The 23,015-nt window shown below is 52.7% G+C and overlaps 10 protein-coding genes across 10 annotated transcripts; 5 read left to right on the top strand and 5 right to left on the bottom strand.

Annotated features, from left to right (window-relative positions):
- Positions 1-498: 498 nt before the first annotated feature.
- Positions 499-1,398, bottom strand: J4E79_011178 (uncharacterized protein; the record flags this gene model as incomplete). The annotated part of the gene is made up of 2 exons (XM_049360009.1): positions 499-1,164; positions 1,255-1,398. 2 exons carry the CDS (start codon positions 1,396-1,398, stop codon positions 499-501), a joined length of 810 nt encoding a protein of 269 aa, XP_049205523.1.
- A 689-nt stretch (positions 1,399-2,087) lies between these two features.
- Positions 2,088-3,162, top strand: J4E79_011177 (uncharacterized protein; the record flags this gene model as incomplete). Its single annotated transcript, XM_049360008.1, has 2 exons — positions 2,088-2,622; positions 2,678-3,162. The coding sequence occupies 2 exons, from the start codon at positions 2,088-2,090 to the stop codon at positions 3,160-3,162; spliced, it is 1,020 nt and encodes a 339-aa protein (XP_049205522.1).
- A 235-nt stretch (positions 3,163-3,397) lies between these two features.
- J4E79_011176 (uncharacterized protein) lies at positions 3,398-4,677 on the top strand (the record flags this gene model as incomplete). The annotated part of the gene is made up of 2 exons (XM_049360007.1): positions 3,398-4,007; positions 4,064-4,677. The coding sequence occupies 2 exons, from the start codon at positions 3,398-3,400 to the stop codon at positions 4,675-4,677; spliced, it is 1,224 nt and encodes a 407-aa protein (XP_049205521.1).
- A 1,703-nt stretch (positions 4,678-6,380) lies between these two features.
- Positions 6,381-7,550, top strand: J4E79_011175 (uncharacterized protein; the record flags this gene model as incomplete). Its single annotated transcript, XM_049360006.1, has 2 exons — positions 6,381-7,131; positions 7,183-7,550. The coding sequence occupies 2 exons, from the start codon at positions 6,381-6,383 to the stop codon at positions 7,548-7,550; spliced, it is 1,119 nt and encodes a 372-aa protein (XP_049205520.1).
- Positions 7,551-8,742: 1,192 nt separating this feature from the next.
- Positions 8,743-10,427, bottom strand: J4E79_011174 (uncharacterized protein; the record flags this gene model as incomplete). The annotated part of the gene is made up of 4 exons (XM_049360005.1): positions 8,743-8,753; positions 8,821-9,040; positions 9,585-9,676; positions 10,343-10,427. 4 exons carry the CDS (start codon positions 10,425-10,427, stop codon positions 8,743-8,745), a joined length of 408 nt encoding a protein of 135 aa, XP_049205519.1.
- Positions 10,428-13,218: 2,791 nt separating this feature from the next.
- J4E79_011173 (uncharacterized protein) lies at positions 13,219-14,315 on the top strand (the record flags this gene model as incomplete). The annotated part of the gene is made up of 3 exons (XM_049360004.1): positions 13,219-13,276; positions 13,325-13,801; positions 13,849-14,315. 3 exons carry the CDS (start codon positions 13,219-13,221, stop codon positions 14,313-14,315), a joined length of 1,002 nt encoding a protein of 333 aa, XP_049205518.1.
- Positions 14,316-15,030: 715 nt separating this feature from the next.
- J4E79_011172 (uncharacterized protein) lies at positions 15,031-15,432 on the bottom strand (the record flags this gene model as incomplete). Its single annotated transcript, XM_049360003.1, has 1 exon — positions 15,031-15,432. The coding sequence occupies one exon, from the start codon at positions 15,430-15,432 to the stop codon at positions 15,031-15,033; it is 402 nt and encodes a 133-aa protein (XP_049205517.1).
- Positions 15,433-15,564: 132 nt separating this feature from the next.
- On the bottom strand, positions 15,565-17,415 carry J4E79_011171 (uncharacterized protein; the record flags this gene model as incomplete). The annotated part of the gene is made up of 1 exon (XM_049360002.1): positions 15,565-17,415. The coding sequence occupies one exon, from the start codon at positions 17,413-17,415 to the stop codon at positions 15,565-15,567; it is 1,851 nt and encodes a 616-aa protein (XP_049205516.1).
- A 1,034-nt stretch (positions 17,416-18,449) lies between these two features.
- On the top strand, positions 18,450-19,476 carry J4E79_011170 (uncharacterized protein; the record flags this gene model as incomplete). The annotated part of the gene is made up of 2 exons (XM_049360001.1): positions 18,450-18,996; positions 19,070-19,476. 2 exons carry the CDS (start codon positions 18,450-18,452, stop codon positions 19,474-19,476), a joined length of 954 nt encoding a protein of 317 aa, XP_049205515.1.
- A 737-nt stretch (positions 19,477-20,213) lies between these two features.
- On the bottom strand, positions 20,214-21,592 carry J4E79_011169 (uncharacterized protein; the record flags this gene model as incomplete). The annotated part of the gene is made up of 1 exon (XM_049360000.1): positions 20,214-21,592. A coding segment is annotated over one exon (1,379 nt), but the record flags the coding sequence as incomplete, so codon positions are not given.
- Between the last annotated feature and the right edge of the window lie 1,423 nt (positions 21,593-23,015).

Here is a 23,015-nt window from a genome sequence, read left to right as displayed (position 1 = left end):
AAAAGTAGTAGTTTATATATTAAGTATCTTTTACTAGTAATATTAAACGCTAAAGAAAAATAAACTATATACTTACTTTATATAACGTATAAGTACTAATTTAGATAAATATATAAAGCTACTTAAAGAATAGTACTAAGAATATAATATTAGATAGATAATAGATAATAAAATATATAAATATTTATATTATAGATAAAGCGTTTAAAGTGTGTATAACGTGTATAGAGGCTAAGCGAAGAGGCGGAGAGGATTAAGGCTGCTGTTGCGTATCGAGATAGGATGGAGGAACAACGTATAGGACGAGGAGGCTACTACGCCCTACAAGCGAAGTTCGATAGATAGTAAGGTTATGGAGTACGTCAAATGACTACTTCTTTTTCATTAGTCCTGGTGCTGCTTAGCTATCTGCACGGTTTGCACAGTGACATATGTGATTCATACGGTATCCTTCCCGCGGCTTCGTCTGTCATCTCATCTCATCACGCAGGAGTCGGCTCATATCGCACCCTCGGCGTCCACACCCCTAGTCGCAACCTCCACCTCCCCCTTTTCCCCCTCCCTCCCCTTCGGCCACCTAATCATATTCCACTCCCCACACCCCACAAACCCCAAATGCAAATACACCGCCCTAGCACTCGGCCTACTCTCCAAATACACAACCTCCCCCCTCTCATCCGCCTGCCCCAACGCCCACTCCATCAACTTCTTCCCCACACCCCGTCCTTGCCACTCCGGCCACGTAAGCAACGGCGCAAGATACCAATGCCTTTCCCCGCCCGTCGCCTCCCTCCTTACCTCATCATCTTTAGCAAAACGCTCACTCCAGTTCTCGGAGGAGACGTGCGACCACATGAGATCGAGATCGGCGTCGGTCCAGTTTTGCTGTTCGGCCCAGGAGTAATGCGTGGCGGCGCTGCGGCGGAAGAGGTTGTGCACCGAGGGGTTGGTGGGGAGAGTCCAGCCTGCTATTCCGATTGTTGAGCCCGTGGGGGTGTAGACGGCTTTCATGAAGCAATGGTGGGGATCGGTGATGGCGGGGGTTAGTCGTTGGGCCATGCGTTGGATACGGATGGCGAGGCTGTTTGGGCCGGCGGGTCGGAGTTCTGGGGGTTCCTTTTTGGCCCACCAGTCTTCTGGGAAGCAGAGGTAGAGGCCTTCTGCCTGGGTGGGGGTGTTAGTATGATGGGGTTTGTGAGTGAAAGATATTGAGTAGGTTCGAAAACCTGGGTGAAGGTTGATGGAGGAACTCACGATCTTCTCAGCATCATCCGGTGTGCACTTCTCGATCCGCAATTCCGATTCTGACAGCCGTCTCGAGGGCTCTACGGGCATTGTCTGGAAGCCATCTGAGTTATCGGTGGGCACTTTGATGAACTCTGCTTTTTGCGACGCCATGTTTGCGATTGTTGTGGTTAAAGTCCTTAACGTCGAGGCATGCGCAAGATGAGGGCTGTGACGTCGCTGGCATTGAGCTACCTAGGCAGGCGCCCTCCAACACACTTATGTAGATACCAAAAGGTCAGGCCTGCGTGATGGTAGTAGCCTTACGCCCTTTCCTAGCGCTTACACGCGCGAAATTATCCGACGGAATGCTCTTATGTTGGCAGTTAATCGACTCATCCTTGCTCATGTGCGTCGGAGTAGACACCGACCGAGAGCACGCAGGAGGAGCGCGAATGCGGTGTCACGCGTTGCCTGAAGAGGGTTAGTGGCGGGCGTCATTGTTCCGCTCGGAAACGGAATGGAACGCTGCACCTGGGTGAGACAACGTTGCGACTTTGATACCACGGTCGACATTACGCTGTAGGCACAGTTCGCAGCATTGTGAATCTCGCTCGTTGCTTTCATGAGCTTCGCGACGATCGAACGCGACATCGCGTCCTTCACACTGGCGGGGAAGATGATCACCAATGTCATCGAGTGTTTGTCGTCCGTCATTAGGCTCTCTACTGATAGACAGCAAACATACTCAAGTGTCAAGAGTGACCGTAGCAAGCTTCTCAGCGTGACGGCAATACATAACGCTCGTCTTCTCAAGAGGCGATGCTGCTCCTACCACTTCGATCATTATCGCCAACGTCGATATGGACACCAAACACCCAACTGATCACACCGAAGAGAATCCCGAACTGACCAAACAACAATCAGACGTGACCGCCTCTGAAGACTTCTTTCAGCATGGTATCTCAGGACTCTACATCACTTCCCCGCCGGAAGAACCCTCTGGCCAGACCACTGTAGTCAAACACGACAGGCACACCGGAGACGTCTATCTCGTCTGGGACTCTTCAGGGAATTCAATACAACATGTCCTCGGCGATACGGAGAAGCCTGCATTTTCAAGCAGCGTTCTTTCCAGCGGCGCCATAATTGCGACCGACGAGCTGGACCAGACGATAACTATCATCCATAGTGTACATGACGAGTCCGTTCACGAACATGATAAGTTCATTCAGGAGTACGCGAGGGTTAATGACCCAGCGAAGGTGTCTCCGGCTGTGTTTCATAATCCCATTCCACCACGCCCAGTGAACAAGAAACGTGAAGAGAAAGACTACGACGAAGAAGGAGAAATTGCCTCTACACCCGCTATCACTGAGCCTGTAGATACGGACAACCGTGAGTAGACTGGAGTACATACATAACATGACGGTCAGGAACTAACCATGCGCAGCGCTATTCCTTCACGTACACGAGCACCATACGAGCCACGCAATCCTTACCCTCAACGAAGAAACAGCGATACTAGACCTCAGCCCCACAAAAGGCAACTCAAACCGGAAAGCCATTCATCTCAGAGGCAGGGGTGGTCGAAACCCAATCGTCGTCAAATGCTACCCCTTCAAAGAAGGCCTCACCCTCCGCTTTGTCGACTGCGGCTACCACACCATAACCGGCCCGAAAGATGATCAAACGTGGCATGAATACAAGGAATACCATGTTCATCTCCCGCAGAACCTATGGCATGCATGTTTCTCTCATGAAGTCATGACTGGTCGTGAGAGAAGGTCATATGGTCCGCATAGCCCACAGCAGGCGGCATACAACGCTGGTGTCTTTCCCCGGTTTATGGATGCATTGGAGAGGATTGTGGGAGTGGAGAACATGAAGAAGTGCAAGAAAGTTGGGGATGAGTTGGTAGATGAAGATGCGGAGTAGGAAGACAGTGATGGAGATGTTGAACAGGTTGAGAAAGAGGGAGAAGATCTGCTAGAACAGTAGGTTTGAACATACGGCCTTTGCAATTGTTTGTACTGGTAAGACTATCGCAATCATATCCAAGCTGAAAAGCAGGTTTGTGCAAGCTGTGCGCCGTACTCACGACATAAGAGGCTCGCCTTGTCGCCTAGTTCATGCTGGTCAGTTCGCCCCAACCAGAATTTACCCTATCAGTATGGAGAACCCCGAACAAAACACTATCGAGCACGAGGATGCCGAGCATCGAACCGCCGAACATATTACCGCCGAACGTCAGACCACCGAACCGGATACCACTCAAGATGCCAAAACAAAAGGCCCAGAAGAAGGCGCCAAAGATGAGTACTGGCTACATGACAACATCGCCGGACTCTACATCACGATGAACCCAGCAAACGTCCACGGCCGCACCACGGTGATCAGACATGCCGGTAGCGAGGACTTCTTAGTGTGGGACTCTTCATGGGACCAGACCCGGCCATTCGCTGAGATGACAGTGGAGGTAGCCCGGAACGCGGCTCATTCTGCCCTGGGCGTTGTAACCGATTACGAGAAGTTGAGTCAACCGATTACAGTCTATCATGCCCCGGTCAAGGGTATACCTAGCATTATGCGATCCGAGCCTAAAAGCGCGCGTCTTGAGTTTGTTCAAGAGTACGCGAAGGCACACGATCCGGCGCGGCTGACTGAAGAGGACTTCAAGAGGCCTATTCCGGCAGCTAGAGTGGGCGATAACGTTAATCCGATAGTCACTGGCGACTCAGTGTCCGGCAGCATCGGTATTGCAGCTTCAGGTTTGGATGACCGTAAGTACTCTATACCGCATCAGCAAGCTGGCAAGACAAAGCTAACAGTATACCAGCGTTATTCCTTTATGTTCACGAGCACAATGCAAGCTGGGTCACTCTGATCCTCGACTTACAAGACCCGAGCGCACCAAAGATGCAGCTAGGCAAGAACAGATCCGTCGATCTTCAGCAGCAAGACGATACCGATGAGCCCTTTCATATCGAATACTACGCCTTCAAACACGGATATACCCTGCGTCTCAACAATTGCGGCCATACTACACAGATCAGAGGCGGCCCTATAGAAGGGAAAATCTTCAAAGGTAAGAGCACGAAGAGCAGCAGAACAACGATCAAGTGGAAAGAGTTTCACCTGCATCTACCCTTTGATCGTTGGCATGCTCCGTGCAAGCACGACACGTGGGAAGGAAAGTACAATGGTAGGGCGCAGGGTATGCACAACGAAGACTATGCGAAACACAATGTGGTCATGTTTCCGAGGTTTATGGATAAGCTAGAGAAGATTATCGGGGAAGGACGGATATGGATGTACACGCAGAGTGATGGAGAGCTTGATGACATTGACGCAGAAGACAAGGAGGAAATTGACGAGGAAGGTGAGGAGAGCGGTGAGGAGGAGGATGGTGGGGAAGCTGCTTTGGAAGGTGGCGATGGAGGTAGTGAGTAGAGTACAGTAGACGAAGAAGACACTTGCGATGCGGCATGAAGAGACGGCGCGCGTCCATGTAGACCTTGGCGTCTGATAGGATTCACTCAATATCGCAGTAGGCCCTTGGGGCCTAGACTGCTTTTACGGCCAGGTCTTCATCATCCAAGGCGGCGCGGATGATGTCGGGCTAGGCTTTGGTGTTTGCGCGTGCCAGCCCCGGAAACCAGACTTCATTGTAATGAAAGCAGGTTGGTGTTCTGTAAAACCAGCTACGTCAGCAGATTGTAGTGCTGGACTGCAGATCCAGGATAAGATTGAAAAGGCTTGCGACCAGTATATGCAGGAAGTCACCATGCTATTCCACGCCACGAGGGTGGTATTGGCATATCGCCGGCGCGGCGGCTCGTGACACCAGGTCTCGAATGACAGTAGTTGGCACCTTTGACATGCAGTGAGTGCTTGCTGGCAGATCAAGCGTGACAGGCGCGAAGGTCATTCTGGATGGTATGAGTGTGCTATGCGCAAACTTCTCGCGTTGACCAAGTTATAACACTGCTAGACGTCGAGCCACGACAGTCACTCCATTGTCATATCTCAACCACCATGGACGACGACGAGTTGGAAAAGAAAGCAAAGGATCGAGCAGCCTTCTGGAAGCTTCAGTCAGCATTTCGCGAATTTGAACACACGTATGACGGAGGAGAACGTTGGTACTACAAGATCAAAAGGGCGCCCGGGGTCTACATAAGAGCAGCCACCTTGCCTAATCCGTCCCGGTTTACGATCGTGCGCGAAGACGTACAACGGTCTAACACGGAATATGTCCCCTCGAACATTACTAATAACCTCGTCCTCTGGGACTCCACATGGATGGAAGATGAGGACCAGATAGCCTACGATCACAGGATAGAGATACCTTGGCAAGCTGGGATCCTACTTCATGGTGTCCTGATTATGGAGGACGAGATCAAAGATGATCTCACCGTCTTGATTCAACGGGAAGATGGTTTTCGAACACGACTGCACGTTTCCCCTATGAAGTTTCACCATCGTATGATCATGGAGGGCGTGGAAGGGACAAATGGGACGTTGGACGATATGCGAGAGTGTGGCTGTTGGGTACCGAAGCATTGGTTCGAGGACAGGAGCGAAGCCAATGCTGTACGGCCACCAACTAGAAATAACGCCGAACGTCAGTAACGGGTAGAAGGAACGTCGACAAAGAAGATACGTCATGGTGTTCGCACTTGTGACGTAGTTTAGGTGTCTACATCTCATCAGAAGGGGCAGATTATGACCAGTAGTCCATCTCATTATTGACACAATGGAAGTCCTGAGTGATTAACTTATTGTCTCTTGCCTTCGCAATATAGCTGGTGGGCCAGAACGATTGTGGGTAGTCAATCGTGCGTACCGAATGGAAGATGCCAAATTGCACAAAACCGAGGGCGAAGTATGCGCTATGATATGTTGTGGATATCTGATCAAGCGCGAGGCGAGACGACGGTGCCAAGAACGTATGGAGCGCATCGTGCGCTGATGTCGCGACATCTGAAGACCGCTTGCTATGATCCAAGTGATCAATTACTGGGGTCAGCTTGACCTGGCGCATGTGTGCTATCATCAAACTCACCATAAGGCCGACCATATAGAACGGCGCCTCAACCCAGGCTGTCACAGTTCTTCAATAGCTCAGTCACCTTAGACAATACGACAACAAGATGGCAGAAATGTACTATGAGCTTGACATTCCAGGAGTGTACCTCAAGACCGATTTCGCAGAGAGCCAGGTACGTATTGCAGTCTTGCAAGAGGACTCTGCAGACACCGGAGGAGCCCCGTCGTACGTGGTCTGGGACTCTCTATGGGAGTTTCCGGGTAAAGTCGATCATGAGACAGTGGACTTGTCGGGCACAGATGGCCTACGCGTACACAACCTCCTGGTCATCGAAGAGGAACTCTATGTGGGCGTGACGATCTTGAGTCAGCCGCTCGGAAAAGAGGAACGCCGTTTGCATGTCTACCCTATGGGCGACTTTTACGGGAGGGTTCTCAACTATACCAAGGACAACGATGCCTTCCAAAATCCCAAGCTTCGATACAGGATGATACCTTGGCAGCTTTTCACGCCCATGGTAGAGGTTCCAGAGGAGGATGAGGAGGAAGCTGGAGAGGCCGAAGAGGCTGAAGAGGCTGAAGAGGCTGAAGAGGCCGAAGAGGCTGAAGGTAAGACAGCGCGAGCACCTCATTCTTTCATCGCTGACGAAGACGTAGCAGAGCCCAGTGAAGAGGAAAACGACGAGATCGAGACCACAAAGGTATGCGTCCGTCGGCACGGCACAAGATCATACTACCTCATCATCAAAGAGGGCAAGCTCTTCCCCGTCCGCTTCAACCACGCACCAGACTGGAATCGCATGCTGGAAGAGAAGCCCAAAGTCTCCGGTAAGCCGTTCAGGTTCAGCGACCAATGTAAGTCGTACTAGATCCCGTGTCTTCAAACGTCGCTAAAAGTTTCCAAAGCCAGCGTTGAGGTCTCCCAGTTTCCCAAGGGCTACGCCATCCACATGGTCAACTGTGGTCTCAAATCCAAGAAGAAGAAGGCGAATACTGCAGTCGGAGACCCAAAACGAGAGGCGGTGGATGACAATACTTTCTACCTCCTGCACCCAGCGACGAACACTCTTATCCACCGCGATTACAAAATGTTCACGAACAGGCAGGGTAACACGGTCGTAGAGGGGAAGAACTACCCACAGTGGCACGCCGGCATTGCGCAGCACAATGCGAATGTGTTGGAGAAGTTCCTCGATGAGTTGAAGGCCCTGGTAACGAACGCTGCCGGCTCATGGACCGACAACAGGCATTGGTCGCGACATCGTAGGCATTGATCGCGACATCGTGGTGGTGAGGAGATCCCAAGGGGCCGGCGAGGTGGACATGCAATGAGCCTCGTGGGTGTTTTGGCATGTATCCAGTCATCCAACTCCTGTCGAAAAATGCGCAGCCAAAACCACAATAAAAGCGTAAACGTGGATCGCGTCGCAAACTGATGTGACAAGGAAGTCCAGAAGACAGGTCTCGTGCTCGAGCTCCCCCCTGGAATGCCCGCCCCACCGCCAAGCCCCGGCTCCACAAAATACCCGTCCTGTACCTCGGTGAAATTCCCCGAACACCAGCATATTACCATTACCCAATTCCGCATCTTTCCACCACAACCGCATCCTTTGACAATTGAATCACGCGCTTGCCGATCCGTTGAATGGAACTTCACGCCGAAGTTGCCTAGTATAGTAGGTGATGAGATAGCAAGGGGATGGGGGTGTGAGTTACTGAGGAAGATGCTCCGTGGCCAATGAGCGGGGGGGATTGGTATAGAGGGCAGGGGGTAGTGGTGGATGGAGGGAGAGGTGGAAGTTGTGGTAAATGGGGTATGGGGTGTTGTTGGTGGCCATACTGCGATGGTGGGTGATGAGCTTATCAATGGCTGGATTTACATATGAACGTATTTTTGCGTGTATATGAGCCTTGCAACGTGCTCAACTCATGGGGGATGTAGCGGACCTTCAGGGCTGTTCGGGCGCGAAGACGTCACGTGGTGGCATTCTGTGCAGGTGCTTCGGTGAATCACGAGGGCATCTCGATTACTTCACCAATGAAGGGTAAGCGCAATGCAGAACAAAGATGATTTTCAAAATGCGAAGATATGTGTTCTACTATTACAACGATGGGAACTACATGCGATGCGAGAATATGTGATGCAGGGGTATTGTGTTGTGTTGCCAAAAAAACGCCAAATGGACTGTGCTGGGCCGGGGCCGAATGATGTGATGCGAACGCCCAAAACTACCGATGATATGCCGGGGGTATCTTACTACAAGACTATCGAGAACATGCGGAGAAGAAAAGGAAATAGTCGCTACACAACGTGCGACAATGCGCCACTGGTCTGTCTGTTGCCGGGTCTGCCGGGACCGCATTGGCCAGGTGCTTGAGTGAGATGCGAGATGCAATGCTCATGAATGAACACATCAACGACGCGACCGTCTCCGGCCACTCGAATCGCCACTCCGATTGCTTGGTCTAGCTGAGGCCTGCGAGCTGCTTACGCAATCCCAATTGAAAGGTATCTGCGACGTCGGGATAGTAACACCCTCATACCGTCGCAGTCTTTCTCGGCGCGGGGGTGGAGAGGGTTGCGCAAATGCTTCTTGTCGGACTTCCTCAAGCGCCTGGTTGGTGGCAGCGAGTACGGCGAACCGTCGGTCAGGAACGCGACGAGCAGTTGTGTTTGGGGTGCGAGAGCGCGCTTGGCGCGGAGAAGAAGCTGACTGGTCGTGCTGACGAGAACGGTGGTGGCGGTTTTGAGACCGAGATGATTCTGGGCTTGTCTGAGAAGCAGTCGAGGAGCGATGCTGGCGGGATGAGCGGTTGCTACGGGGCGAAGAATCCAAGGTCTGGTAGCTGCGATGTTCGCGCTTGGGTGTCTTTGGCGGGGAGGGCGCAAAGAGTGACCACCCCCGAGAAGGTTCTGGTCGGACGTTTTTCTTGGATTTTGAATGTCTTACAGGGTCGCGCTTTGCTCCGCGCCCGCGCAGAGTGCTTTGCGACGTTTGCTTTGGGTGCTGCCGCCGGCGGTGTTGACTTCGGTGGGGGCGTGGATTCAGCAGAGCCTCTTGTGATGAGTTGACGCTACTTGGCTCAGCTGCACGGCGATAGACTTGCGGTACTTCGACGTCCAGTGTGGAGCGGCGTCTCTCGCGAGTTCGGTATGCATCTTCGTACTGGTGTTGCGATCGCGGTCGGTGCTCCTCCCTCTCTCTCTCGTGGCGCGGTGACCGCGGAGATCGCGGGGTAGAGTCACCAGATCTTCTCCTTCTGCTCGAATCTTTTGAACTGCGCTTCTCGGAATATTCTGCAGCGACTGGCCTTCCCACTCCATGAAGCGCGCTATCCGCCGGTCGGTCCCGCCTCTTCTTCTCGTCCGACGACGACGAGTCCTTACGCTTTTTGTTGCCTGGAAAGCCAAAGTTGAAGGACCAACACATGGCGATCAAGATACAAGTCTCGGATCGCTATGCGCCTAAGGTTCAAGTCCAGTATCCAGGTTCTGAAGAGGTGATGACTGCATGCATGCAGATGCCGAAGTTCGGAAAGCTAAATTCGACGATGGGGGACGCGGGTGATACTTAAGACGCGCGACACAAGCCAATAGACAGGAACAATCTAGCGTTTCAAGGGAAGGAGACTTGAGAGAAGCGGATAGAGAATTATGATATCATGTGAAGACAAAGAGTGTTCCGGCCGGGCAAGGGAGCAAGTGCACCGCAGTCGCGGCGTGGAGGCCAAATTCCAATAGACGCATGGCCATAAGCTAAATCAAGAAAGGATTCAGTCAAAGTACCTTGTATCGAGGGTTTGCGCTCCAATCAGGGCACAGCCCACTTGATGGTGTGCGAGAAAGTGACTGATTCGTAAGTTTGCACACAGTGGCTTACTGGGCCACATGACACCTCGGGCTCCAGCTGATCGCCTCATTGTCTGGCGCACTGCAGATGTCGGTCTGCAGTGAAATGGAGTGTAGAACACTGGAACACCAGCGCAGGGCCGGCTGTCAGTCTTATAAGCTGCAGCGATCTGCCCGCGACGTTTATGCTTCTTTGTGTGCGGCTTCTGTGCGTACCTGCGTCGCTGCTACGTGGCACCTGTGCTGTACAGAAGAGCGGCGGGACGGTTGCGGGACGATCCTGGGTGCAGAGTTCGGCCATGCTGCGAGGGTGATGGGCATTGCTAGCTGCAGCATGGTGCATGATGGTGCAGGTTAGCTGCATGATGATGACCGCCTGACCAGCCGAGCGCTGCAACATGTTGGGTTCCTTATCCTTATCGGCCCATCAGCGACGTCATTGGTGCGAGAGCGCCCCACCGCCGCAAGCGAGCTGTGAATGCTGGCTGCGATGCCTCGCAAGGTTTCAGCCATTCCTCATCATCGCCTCCAAGGGTTGCACGGCCGCGGGAGTGTGCTGTTCCTGCTTTTGCACGTCCTTAGCACAGACGGCGTTCGCGAGACACACGCTCCGCCTCGACGCCTTGCTGCAAGCAGTTCGCGCGCGTCGCGGAGCCTTGGTAGGTCCGAGATAGCTGGCCAATAGTCGCGCGCAGACGCCTTTTCCCAACCAAGTCGTGGCGTTTCCAATGAATCGAGGAACCATTCGGAAGCAAGGCAGAGCAATCTATATTGCAATTGCCGTGACCGACACCCTCAGAACAATCTCGGCGGCGCCGGAGTATTGAGAGCAGCCTGGGTTAGAACGTGTCGCATGCTATACGATGACTCATCCAATGAAGAGCTGGGCCTGAGCCGGAGCTGATCGACCCTCAAGAGGTGGGGATGCGGTAGAACCCGAGATCAAGTGCTCTCGACTCGTTCCGATCGCATCTGCACGAGTCCTGTCAGTTCGGCGTCGGGCTGTTGCATGGCGACTTGGCGTGAAGTCGCGTTGACGATATGCTGCGTCATGCAGGACGAGATGATTTGAGAACATCGCGGATGGAATGCGACGCGCAGGAAGAACGCGTGGAGATGTCGGAAATATTCCGCTGGCCTGCCGAAGGTAATCCACCCATGCTATGTAGTCAGGCTAATCTTCACTTGTACCGCGCTCGCTTTTGAGAAAGCTTCGAAACATATGGTGCTCTGATGCGCGCATAAGACGACGAAAGGTCAGCTCGCCGTATAGAGGTAAAAAGGAAGAATTGTTGAGACGAAGGCTGAAGCCCGAAGCAGTGCAACAACTCAGCCGCAATGTTATCGCGATTCAGCTGCCCTATCAGGCCGCCTACATAACCCTCAACCTTCTGTTTCTTGATCAATCCACCCTACTACAATCTATTTGCCTTTCCAGCTAAGAACGAAGAGACACCTATATGAACGGCTTACGAACGGAAGCGCGGGAGCGATTTCTGGCAGAGCAGAGATTTGAGGATCAACTCGAAGCAACCGACAACGAGATCTCGCTTTTGACTGTGGCCAAATGGACGAAAGGAGAGACAGTTGTCCAACTGACAGAAACTCATTGCTCCCAGACTTCGAAAATCTGCGACCAGATCAATGCACCCATTTCCAACCACGGCAACGAGAAACCAACAGCATCGATGAGGCTAATAAGCTTGGAGCGTGATCATGACGGAGTCTTTTCCAGCAACCAGCAAACGTTCCTTTACATCTTTGACGATTTCGGATTTGATCCGTACTGGCTCAACATGATACTATCAGAAACATACGGATTCTTTTCGCAACGGAAGCAAGGTAGCGCACATTATACATACTACCTACACACCGTGTCGTATACGATGTTGTGGACTTGCGACCCCCATGAAACCATCACAAAAGCGATGCTCATCCTACGAGAGCAAAACCAGTATCCTCAGCAGATCTTGAAGGGCTTTATACAGACTATCGAGCACCACAAGGATCTTGTGAACGATATGCGCTTCTGCTCTTTCGTATGCGCTGTACAAATGGTCCGTTGGATTGAGAGAACTGCGTTCGAAAATTGGGACCGTATACGAGCTATCGAGCTTGCGACTGGACACGGCGCATGGCATGAGAGGGACCGCGACTCTCTTCCAAGTACCGATGAGTTAGTCACTGAGTCCAAAGAACTAGGCTCCGTACTGACAGTACTCGCAAATGTCTTTCGGCACGCTTGCATTGCGAGGGACATTCTCAACGATCTGGCATCAGCCCAACAGTCATCAGCCCACCACCCAGTAGCTGCGCAATTCTCGGACACTACAAGCACTTCAGCCCCCTTGGATGACATCCTTGCTGCCGCATTGCTTCTGGAAGGCCAGACGAAATCGGGAGAGTTGCAGGCAGGCTATCTTCAAGAGCGTGGCCGGACACAACAGGCCGTAGTAGGTGGATACAAAAGACCCAGGGCGTTGTACCACCAGCTGATCATAAGCACTAGATCTTCAACTTGCTCACACGCGAGGATGCGAAAAGTAGTCAGGATGTCGCAATAGCAGCACGAAAGGACAGTTACTCGATGAAAACCATCGCGGTTACGACTATGATCTTTCTGCCTCTCACTTTCTTCGCTACCCTATTTGCTATGCCTGTACTGGATTGGAACGGACCGAGGGTTATGCAACGAAGCTTTGGGATCTACTGGGCAATCTGTTTGCCGACTACTGCAGCGGTACTTTTGATTTGGCATTGGATGTCATCCGAGAAGACGATCTTCGCCAAGGCATGGACGTGGATCAAACATGGAAGGCACGACAGCGATACGGAGTCTGGATCTGAGGGAGTGGGAAGGAAGAGGGAATATGGGTATGTACTACGAACGCGCAGAACGATAAGTGATCTTCGATAGTGTATCGACATCCATCAATGAAGAAGGTTCGTTCGGCTCTTCCGCATATCTCCGCGTCTTTATCTCCGGGTGGGGCACCCCGCTGTCGTCATCTCGCGACAACGACGGCAGGCGTGAAGCTCTCCATCAATAATCCTTACTTCGTACTATCGCACAACTCAGACAAAACACCAAGATGCCTCTCATTGCGCAGAACCCAAAAGACCGAGTCATCCTCGGCTTGATGACATTCGGTACGCTTCGCCGATCAACACCCCAACACCATGACTAATGCATCCCAGGTCCCGACGAGACCAGCGGCGCGCGCATCACAGAGTTTGACGAATTCACCAAGCATCTCGACTACTTCCAGTCCCAGGGCTACGATGAGATCGATACGGCGCGCATGTACGTTGGCGGCAAGCAAGAGGCATGGACGCGCCAGGCGGGGTGGAAGGACCGCGGCTTTACTCTCGCCACCAAGGTGTACCCTTATGAGGCTGGTGTTCACAAGCCTGATAGGCTGAAAGAACACTTTGAAACTAGTCTCAAAGAGCTGGGGGCGGACTGTGTCGACATTTTCTACCTGCACGCACCGGACCATTCCGTGCCGTTCGAGGAGACACTCGGTGCTGTGAATGAGCTGCACAAGCAGGGCAAGTTTGTCAACTTGGGTCTTTCCAATTTCGCTGCGTGGGAGGTTGCAGAGGTGTATAATATCTGCAAGGAGCGTGGCTGGGTGAAGCCGACCATCTACCAGGCCATGTACAACGCAATCAGTGAGTATCTACCTTCTCATGCGGAGGGCATCGTCTAACCGTGCAAGCTCGCGCCATCGAACCCGAGCTCATCCCAGCATGCCGCAAATACGGCATCGACATCGTCATCTACAACCCCCTAGCCGGCGGTCTCTTCTCCGGCAAGATCAAATCCAAAGACATCAAGCCCGACGAAGGCCGTTTCGGCACCAAAGCCGATCGCGTCGGAAGCATGTACCGCGACCGCTACTTCAAAGACGCCACGTTCCAGGCTCTGAAGATTGCTGAAGACGCTGCCCAGAAGCACGACCTGACGCTGCTCGAGATTGCGCTGCGGTGGTGCGTTCACCACTCTGAGTTGAAGACACGGGTTAAGGGTGGGAATGACGGTGTGATCATTGGGGTGAGTAATTTGAAGCAGTTGGAGGGTAATCTGGCGGATCTGGAGAAGGGACCGTTGCCTGATGATGTGGTGAAGGCTTTGGATGAAGCTTGGATGGCTGCTAAGGCTACGGCACCGACTTACTTCCGGTAAAGAGGTGGCATGTATAGCTTGATCTTATGCGCATGTTTCAATAGTTTTAAGCTCGAGCTTGAACTTGACGAAGGGCTGCAGAGGGCTGCAGGATCTCCGCATAGCTATTGTCGAACACTATCAATGTGTTGCTCTGCAAAACGCGGGAGTCTTAAATCTTAAGTTCAGGCTAAGGTGAAGGTGGAAGAGCTTGCGTCAACGCGTTACGACCTACGCTCCAATTCCCGAACTCTGTCCTTCACGCTACCGAACTGCTCATCAACACCTGTACTTTGACCTTCCTCTGCTTCTACATCTGTCGCTCTCTCTTCTCCCTCGTTCGTCTCCTCCTCTTCATCATCTGGCACGTCTGGATCTACAACATTTGTATTCGGATTCTGCCTTATAAATTCGCCCATTATATCTCTCGGATGTGGAATCTTCTGACCGAATCCACCATCGGATGGCTTCTCAGGAGGACCTTCAGACATTGCGCTAAAGCTTTGGATATGTTCTTGCTAAATTTGGGGTAAGCTGGAAGTATCGGTAGTGTGTGATCAGGGCGGTGGGGCAGGTCAGACGAGAGGCAAGAAAAGCGGTATTTATATGCCAGGTCCAATAGCAGTTGTCGTTCGCTGACTGAGTGTCACTAGTGTAACTGACGGATACAAACGGCTATGCAGGCCATGATAGGCCGTTTGAACGTGTTACAACCAACAGTCTTATCATTGTCGCATTACGGCTCATACAAATCCATGTTATCCTGCTCCCCCGACGCACCACCAGTACATGGCGTCTTAACGAACCCATCTTCATCTCCACCCTCGTTTGCCAGTTTTACGCCCGCTCCTTCCACGTCCTTATCGCCAACTCCCGTGGCGCTATCAACGTCCGGCTCTGTAACATACGGCGTATCATCAGTCTGCGTTCCCTTGGAGTTGGTAGACTCAGAAGGATCTGGTGTATGAACAGACTTCTCTCCGTCAGACTTCTTGCGTGACTGCTCGTCCACGTATTGACCCCATAGATTACGCCTTCTCTTTCGCTCGTTGACGTGTTCGGCAAAGCGTTCTATGTTGTCGGATTCTGATGCCACAGGCTTAGCCTTGGGCTGTTCGGAAGATTGTTCACCGGCCATGTCGATGTTGCACGATGGTTGAATACGTGAGAGATGATGTTGGCATAACTACGAGGTTGCGCTGGACTTGAGCGAGCATATATACGTGGTGTTCATGCTACACCGACACTAGGGAGGATGTCATGCAGGCGTTCATGTATCAAACGCATTCAATACCAAGCTTGGCCTCTTCGCCCTGTCTATCTCCGCGCTCGCATACATACCCCTCTTAGCCGTTTGCATCCCAAGTCTAACAAGACCAACCAGATGATGTACACCGGCCAGCACACCATCAATCACTTGCACATGACCTCCAACCGCCTCTTCAACAGCAGCTTTCATGTTTGTCATGCCAGCACACCCAAGCGTCAACACATCAGCACCATCCGCAACCAATCTCTTGCCCACGTCGCACATGGTACCAAGCACTTCCTCTTCAGGCTTCGATTCTAATTCTAAAACCCCGAGATTACAACTTTTTATCCTAGCGCAGAATGATTCTAGACCGTAGTGTTTCACAGAGTCCTCCAGCGTATACTGCGATCGTCGCGTTGTTGCGATGATGCCAAACCGTCCACCCAGCGTTCGTGCAGCGAACAGTGAGGCCTCCATAATCCCAACTACCGGCTGCGAGAGTGCTTCACGAAGGACCTTTATGAGTGCGTGATCGCTGTAGCAAGCTATGAGGAAGGCGTCGTACTGATGTGCAACGGGTATGATAGCTCGGGCGGCGGCGGCTGCGGACATGATGTTATCGAAGTTTGATTCAATAGCTGATGGCGCTGGTTTAGGGGCTGTAAAGCCGTAAACGGTGACGTTGGGTGGGAGTGTTGGCTTGAGTGTTTCTAGACAGGCGTTTGTCATTGATTTAGTCGCGTTGGGGTTGCAGAGGAGGATGCGAATGTGCTTTGGAGATCTGGCGCCTGTGACGGAGGCCAGCGTCTTACGTTTACCATTGCTCGCTGTAGCCTTGGGTTCATGATGCGCGTTTTCCGATTGTGCTAGTCGCGGCGGTTCGACCACTCCCGTTTGCGAAGTCAGAATACCATAATGCTCCGTCCGCCGATGTCTCGCAAAGTCAAACGTCCGCGTCTTGCCTGGTAGGCATCGATCAAGGTCGCAATCGGCGACGATGATTTCATCCTCCTCCGTCTTGCTCTCAACCACAATCTTTCCATCAGGCCCAATGATAGTCGAACCTCCTACCAGATCGTACTTCCCATCATCCAACCCGCATCTCGCTGCGCTGACGGAGAAGCATGCATTGGTGTATGAGTGGGCCTGCATGACTAGCTTGTGATGGAAGATGGCCTCAGCACGTGCCTCCGCTGGACTCACATCGGGGGACGCACCCCACATCTGAGGAGCGAAGCCAGGCGTGTTGAAGCCGACGAGAACAACTTCGACGCCTTGAAGACCCAAGCATCTCCAAGCTTCTGCCCAACGTCGATCGTTGCATATCATCATGCCGAAGATGGGCTCGCCGTGTTCAGGTGTGGTCTCCACCAGGCCAGGTACTCGGAAGGCCTTAAACCCTAAATTACCCGGCTTAAAGTATCGCTTCTCAAGCTGGTTGACGGCATCGGGCTCGGGGAAAGGGTCAACGTCTCCGGGTAAATGCACCTTTCGATACTTCGACAGAATAGATCCGGACTTGGCGGGATAATAGACGCAGGAGTTGTAGTGGTCGCCGTCATCTGTTGCCTCTGCGAATCCGATGCAGATGTCGACCTCCAACTCCTTAGCTCGTTCGAAGATAGGTCTTGTGTTTTCTGCTGTAGTCACATCGCCATGTTCGAAGAACGACTCGAGTTCCGCTTCATTGGTGATGAGATGACGAGGGAAGAAGGTGGTAAAAGTACATTCTGGGAATAGTACAACATGTGCGCCTTGCTCAGCGGCTTGATTGAGAAGACGGACGAGTCGGTCTATTGTGTTTCCACGGATGTCAGTGCGATGGACTGCGCCAACCTGTGCCGCGGCTATGCGGATCGTGCGCGACATGCTGTTTCGACGGGCCTTGGCGGAGTATAGAAGCGTTCTGAGAGCGCACTGGCAACTCGAAGAGGATCTTCAATCACGAACCTCGACATGTTAGGGATTGCGAGTTGTTATGCGCGTCGATGAGCTTATCAAAGGTGGGATGAGAAGATAGTGATGAAGTTCTGGCGATAGAGGCGGCCAGTCGCGTGAGGCCAAGGCGGTCTTAGCGCCCCCCGCACTTCGCGAGGTCAAGCCTTCCCCGCTGTCAACCTCGCACTTCACTCCTTCTATGTATCCTATCAACTTCAACATTTGAGTTTGGTGGCATCGCTTTTCATCAATCATGCGCTCATTTAGATCCGCTATGCTTGTCTACTGACTTGCTCCTTCTAACCCCGCATCCGACCAGAACGAGGCGGTGAAAGATTTAGCTTTGCTTTCGCAAGGCGAACTACGACGTCACGTGAGCGCCAGGTACCACGACATCATGTTTGAAAAGCGCACAAGAATACCCGCAAGCGATCTAACCATCGAACCGTCGCCCACACGATCAACGCAATTCCCAGATGCGCATCCGGACCTGAGTTCGCAGGAATAGTAATCCATTACCACCGACGGTTAAGGCGTGCCTTGTGGGTAAAGCCCAGCCGTGACATCCAGCTTGGCATACCTCAAAGCCACACAACTCGCCCTGATCACAGCATTCCGGCCCCGATCCGTACAAGCCTATGAAACGTCTGACTGTGTATGCATCGCGTGTCGACCACATACTTGGCGGCTGATTCCTGTGGTACCTTTTTACGTCAATCGCAGGCTTAGCGTCAGTATCGCATAGCCGCGACTGCGAATAACAACACATAATCAGGCGTCCTGTTGCACCACAGCGAAACAAACAAGGCTGACTACGATGTGACGTCAATTCGGCAGGGTGATGCAGAGCCGTCGGGGCGACAGAGTGGTCGGCCTTAGGATGTACAAGATCAACTCGACGCGCTCGTTCTACATAATCATCACCACTCTCAATACCAAACAACCTCTACAAACATATTCCAACCATGGCACCACGATCATCCCACCTGCGCAGCGCTCTCATCGCAGCATCCCTCCTAACCACCTCATCCCTTGCCCAGAACAGCAGCGAAATCCACCCCAGCTCCGACAGCTGCCCCGACCTAAACCGTTTAGGCGACCACTACGAATACCCCGTAAACGGCAGCGGCACAGCAAACGTCTCCGACCTGCGCATCTCCGTCACATTCGGCGAGTTCCGCGATCCAGACAGGTGGAGCAGGACATTCGATGCCCAGAACATGGTGTACCTAAGCGCTCCCCCCAACAGCCTCGACCAAACCTGCGTATGGTTCTTCCATGGTGTTGATAATGTCAGACAAGGCGACGATGAGAGCGGCTGCGATGGAGTACTACCGCAAGAATGTCTGGATTATCTGGAAAGCGAATTGACGCTCCCGGATGACGCGCTAGAGCAAATGACTAACGGCACCAGCGGACGCGCTTCGTTCGTATGCCCGCCACCGCACTTGAACGAGACAGAGATGAAGGAGATTTGTGGATCGGGTTTCTCGAGTAGCATGGGCATGATCGGTACGTCGGGTTTTTAGCTCGAAGTTCCCTTATTCCATGCGTTCGGTGCTTTACTAACCCGCTTTGTGTACAGGAGGCACACTCAACACAACAAACATGACCTGTTCCGTCCCCCCAACCGGCGTCCAACTTCCAGAGGGCTACCACACCGCCCCGCTTGTCGGCTACGGTCCCGCCGGTGTTGGCAATTCGAGCTACGATCACGAGTTGGACAATTTCACCATGTACGACGAGTACATCACTCGTCCCCATCCTGTTGTCGTCGCGTCTGTTGCGAACGGGAAGGCGAAGACGAACGTTGTCTGCATCGCGCCCGACAATGTGCTTGAGGGGAGCCGTGTGCCTGCTGAGTCTGTTAATCAGCCTAGCGGTGATGGTGATGATGATGAGAGTGCTGCGGTGGGGTTGGCTTGGGGGAGGGATGCGGGTTTGGCGGTGCTGGTGGCGGGGGTGGCGGGTATGTCTTTTTTGCTTGCGTAGGGGGATGCATGGAGAGTATGAAGAGTGGAAGTTGGTGTGTTTTTAGAGATGACGGATACGGTATACCCGCATATATCAAGACAGGTTTCACGAAGAGGTAAGTAGTCGGCAAACAGCATGTTTATTGACTCCAGATTGTCTTTATGTGGTATCCTGCTGCACCTTGCTCGCTCATGCGTCTGTGCTCTCGTAGTGATACGACTGATACACTGCCTTCAGCTTGCATGTTCAACGAGCCATTTGTTGTGAGCGTCATGTCTTGGGGTGGAGTGGCTTGAGGTGAGTGAGACAATGGACCGGCGTTGCGTAGAAGCTTTTGGCAATCTTGATTGACTCGCCCATTCGGGTCATATGCAAGTTTTGGTTTGGGGCAGAATTGCTTCCATAGATTGCCGCCGTCTTGAGATCGTTGGCCAGTGCCAGAAGAATTCGCTGCGTCATGATGTGCGGCCCGAGGTGAGAGACCCAGTGCATCACCGTCGTTGGCAGGCGCCTGACTGCCACTGGCAAATTGCGCCATCTTGAATGCAGTCAATATCTGACTGTCGATGTGAAGACGCGAGAGTGGAAAGAGGCAGGAGCGTGTGTCGCAAAGGTAATGCTTGGAAATAGTCGTTTGCGCACTAACCTAATCGGGCGACTTCCTCTATCACCCCAGTCACCCCGGCCATCCGACTAAGCAACCGCGCTACTCGACCCAAATAGTTATTTCCAGATTTGAGTCCAAGCCTTAATGGCTACATGCCATGAGGCGTTGCTCGAGAACCTAAGTCCAGCTCTGCCATGTCATGGTAGAGTTCATCTTCCTCTTGCTCCTGCTCGTCCTCGTCCTCCTGCTCGTCCACGTCCTCAGTATACACCACTCTCTCGTCTTCTTCCTCTTCCTCACCGTCCTCAGTATATCCAACACCCGCACCCTCTTCCGTTCCATCTCGCTGTTGATCCTCCCCCCGCCCATCCACATCCTCAACATGCACCACGCCCAATTCACCTCCCTCCTGCGCCGCACCCTCATGCCCCTCGTCCTCCACTCCTCCCGCATTCGCCGACGATACACCATATTCCGCGGGGTCCAACCATTTCTTAGTCCAAGCCGCCTTTTTGCGCATCCACTCCGCATCTATAACAACGAAATGTAGGTCAATCTCCACATTAGACTGCCCATCGAGATGAGCCAATAGCCAAGGACTTATCTCATCAGGATCAGCGGTGCCGAAGTCTTCAAGCAGCCGCGCAGATGCGTGAGCGGGAGAGTAGCCCCAGCTTTGGTATAGCACCTCGGCTAGTTCCTTGAGGATCTGCTCTATTTCATCAAGCTTTGTGTAGATGGGTTGGAGGCGGGCTTGTATGTCCCTCTTTTGACTTTCGAATGTTGCTTCGGACGCGCTGAGCTGGGACCGGTACACTAGGTCTACGCTGTCACGAACGCTGTAATCGCCAAACATAATGAGTTGATCGAGTTGGTCGAGGTAGGATCGTTCATCCGTGATACCAGCTGCTTCCATGAGATTTCGTAGGCGGACGCGGATGTTATCTCTAGAGCTCGTCAATAGAGCATAGGGGTCGTGATTGAACCTGAGCCTGAGCCTGTCTATGTCTATCCTGAGGCCTTGCATCTTTGCGCGCATCGAAGCGGCATTGCGGTATACGACGTTTAACTCATTGATGGTTTCCTGGTGCGTAAGAATCTCGCGGTATACAGCTCTGGCTCTGGCCAGGGGGTCATATCGAACGAGTTCGGTCTTGCATAGCGGACAGGATCGACGAGCGGCTGTAGCAGTGACGTCTCCGTCTATCCAAGTGCAGATGCAGTCTTTGTGGAAGAAATGATTGCATTTCCAAATCTGGACGACGTTTCCAGGGGGAGTTTGCTCGGCCGTTGCTGCGGCGAGCGCGGCAGCAAGGATTCTGGCTTGGGTCGTCATTCCAAAGACGTGCTCATCCGATGACACCTCTTCCCCTCGGTCCTGATGGGCGAAATCGAGCCGGCATATAGCGCAGTTTCCATCGGTGGGTGGGTCGTCCACAGGTACCAGTTCATTCTTCACAAAGTCCTCGTAGTTGCCGTGGAATCCCCATGCCACGGGGGATGTGGTCATGGGGATGGAGCTGTTCGCTGGGGGTTGTGTGGGGTTGTCCATTTAAAAATAATAGCCATGGGGTTTTTGTATAACGGGAGCAAGTTCAGAAATCTATAAAGACTACATACCTGAGGGGATTCCTTACCGCGGTACCCAAGGCTTGGGAGTATGTTTAGCGATGACATCGAGTCATTAGCAAGCCACTCACGAACCTCCAACGCAAGATATCGCATTTCATCCACGAGGCTATCCGCAAATCAGACGTCGCAAAGGTCAGAGATTGGCTCTGGTGACTGTGCCATTGAGTGAAAAGACAATGCACGGGCCATTAGTTCTGGAATCTGGTTTCCAACCCTCGCATCTCCGTTGGGCGAGGGGCATAATTACTGTGTGTCTTTGAGGAGGTAACCGATGTGTTCCGCGGTAGCGACAGGAGCTGTACCACGAGTTCGAGTCTGGGGCTGGCAAGATGCGCACCACGAGGCCTGGGAGATGGATCCGAGAACTTTACTAATGCTTTATTTCACCCGGCAAGATCATCATAGAATGCGATGCATCATTGTTCTTTGGAATGGTACGACTCCCTGCGCTGTACTCTTAGAGGGTCAGTCTGATGCACAGCCCTCTCGCCAGCGGTAGCTGTGCATTGCCGTCGCGTTCCCCACGTCGACTCCCTCTCTTACGCGTCATTACGATCCAGAAGAAATGCGGTCGCATTGCGACAATATATCGCGACGTGTAGATTCGTCGATCATGGAGGCTGAAGATGTAGGAGGTTGACACGTCGTCCAACCGCGACGATCCTGCCTTGTTTTTCAGCCAATGCCCAGCCCCAGCCGCGTCTGGGCAGTCGCGAATCGCGTCACCGCTTTCTCCGCAAAACCTCGTACCTCAGCTCCTCAGCTCCTCCATCCTAACTGCTCTGCGCAGGAAGAAGCATCAATCGCATCTCGCATCTTTGTTCGCGAGGTCTGTTAAGCTCTCTCATAAGCTTCCCGCCCATCACCTTACCGTGGGGAGCCAATCTAGAGCTGCACAGAGCTCCAGGGCCCTCCACCAACCACAGCCCTCCTCACTCCCGAATACCCGGAATCCTCCCACCAGGTACCGTCAGGATGTCGTCCGCCCGCCACGGCCACGACAACTCGCACAACGTCTCGCGCGTCCTGTCCGATCACTTCAACAGCCGTTCAAACAATGATTCCGAATCTACACCTCTGCTGCACAACATCATCCCCTCGCACATCCACCCCGATGGCGAAAGCGGGCGCAAGGGCTTCCACCCATCCCACTTCATCAACGTAGCCTGGCGCTCTGGCAGCAATGCAGCCAAATACACAAATCTCCTCTGGCCTTTCGTCATTGTAGCTATCGTGCTGCATTTTGCCGCGCCAGGCATGCCGATTGCTATCTTCGCAACTAGCTACATCGCCATGGTGCCTGTGGCTAATCTGCTGG

Source organism: Alternaria viburni (assembly GCF_023758015.1).
Source record: "Alternaria viburni strain BMP 2772 chromosome Unknown scaffold_38, whole genome shotgun sequence".
NCBI lineage: Eukaryota > Fungi > Ascomycota > Dothideomycetes > Pleosporales > Pleosporaceae > Alternaria > Alternaria viburni.
The sequence above is the reverse complement of the archived record's forward strand: the minus strand, read 5'-3'. Positions and strand labels throughout refer to the sequence as shown.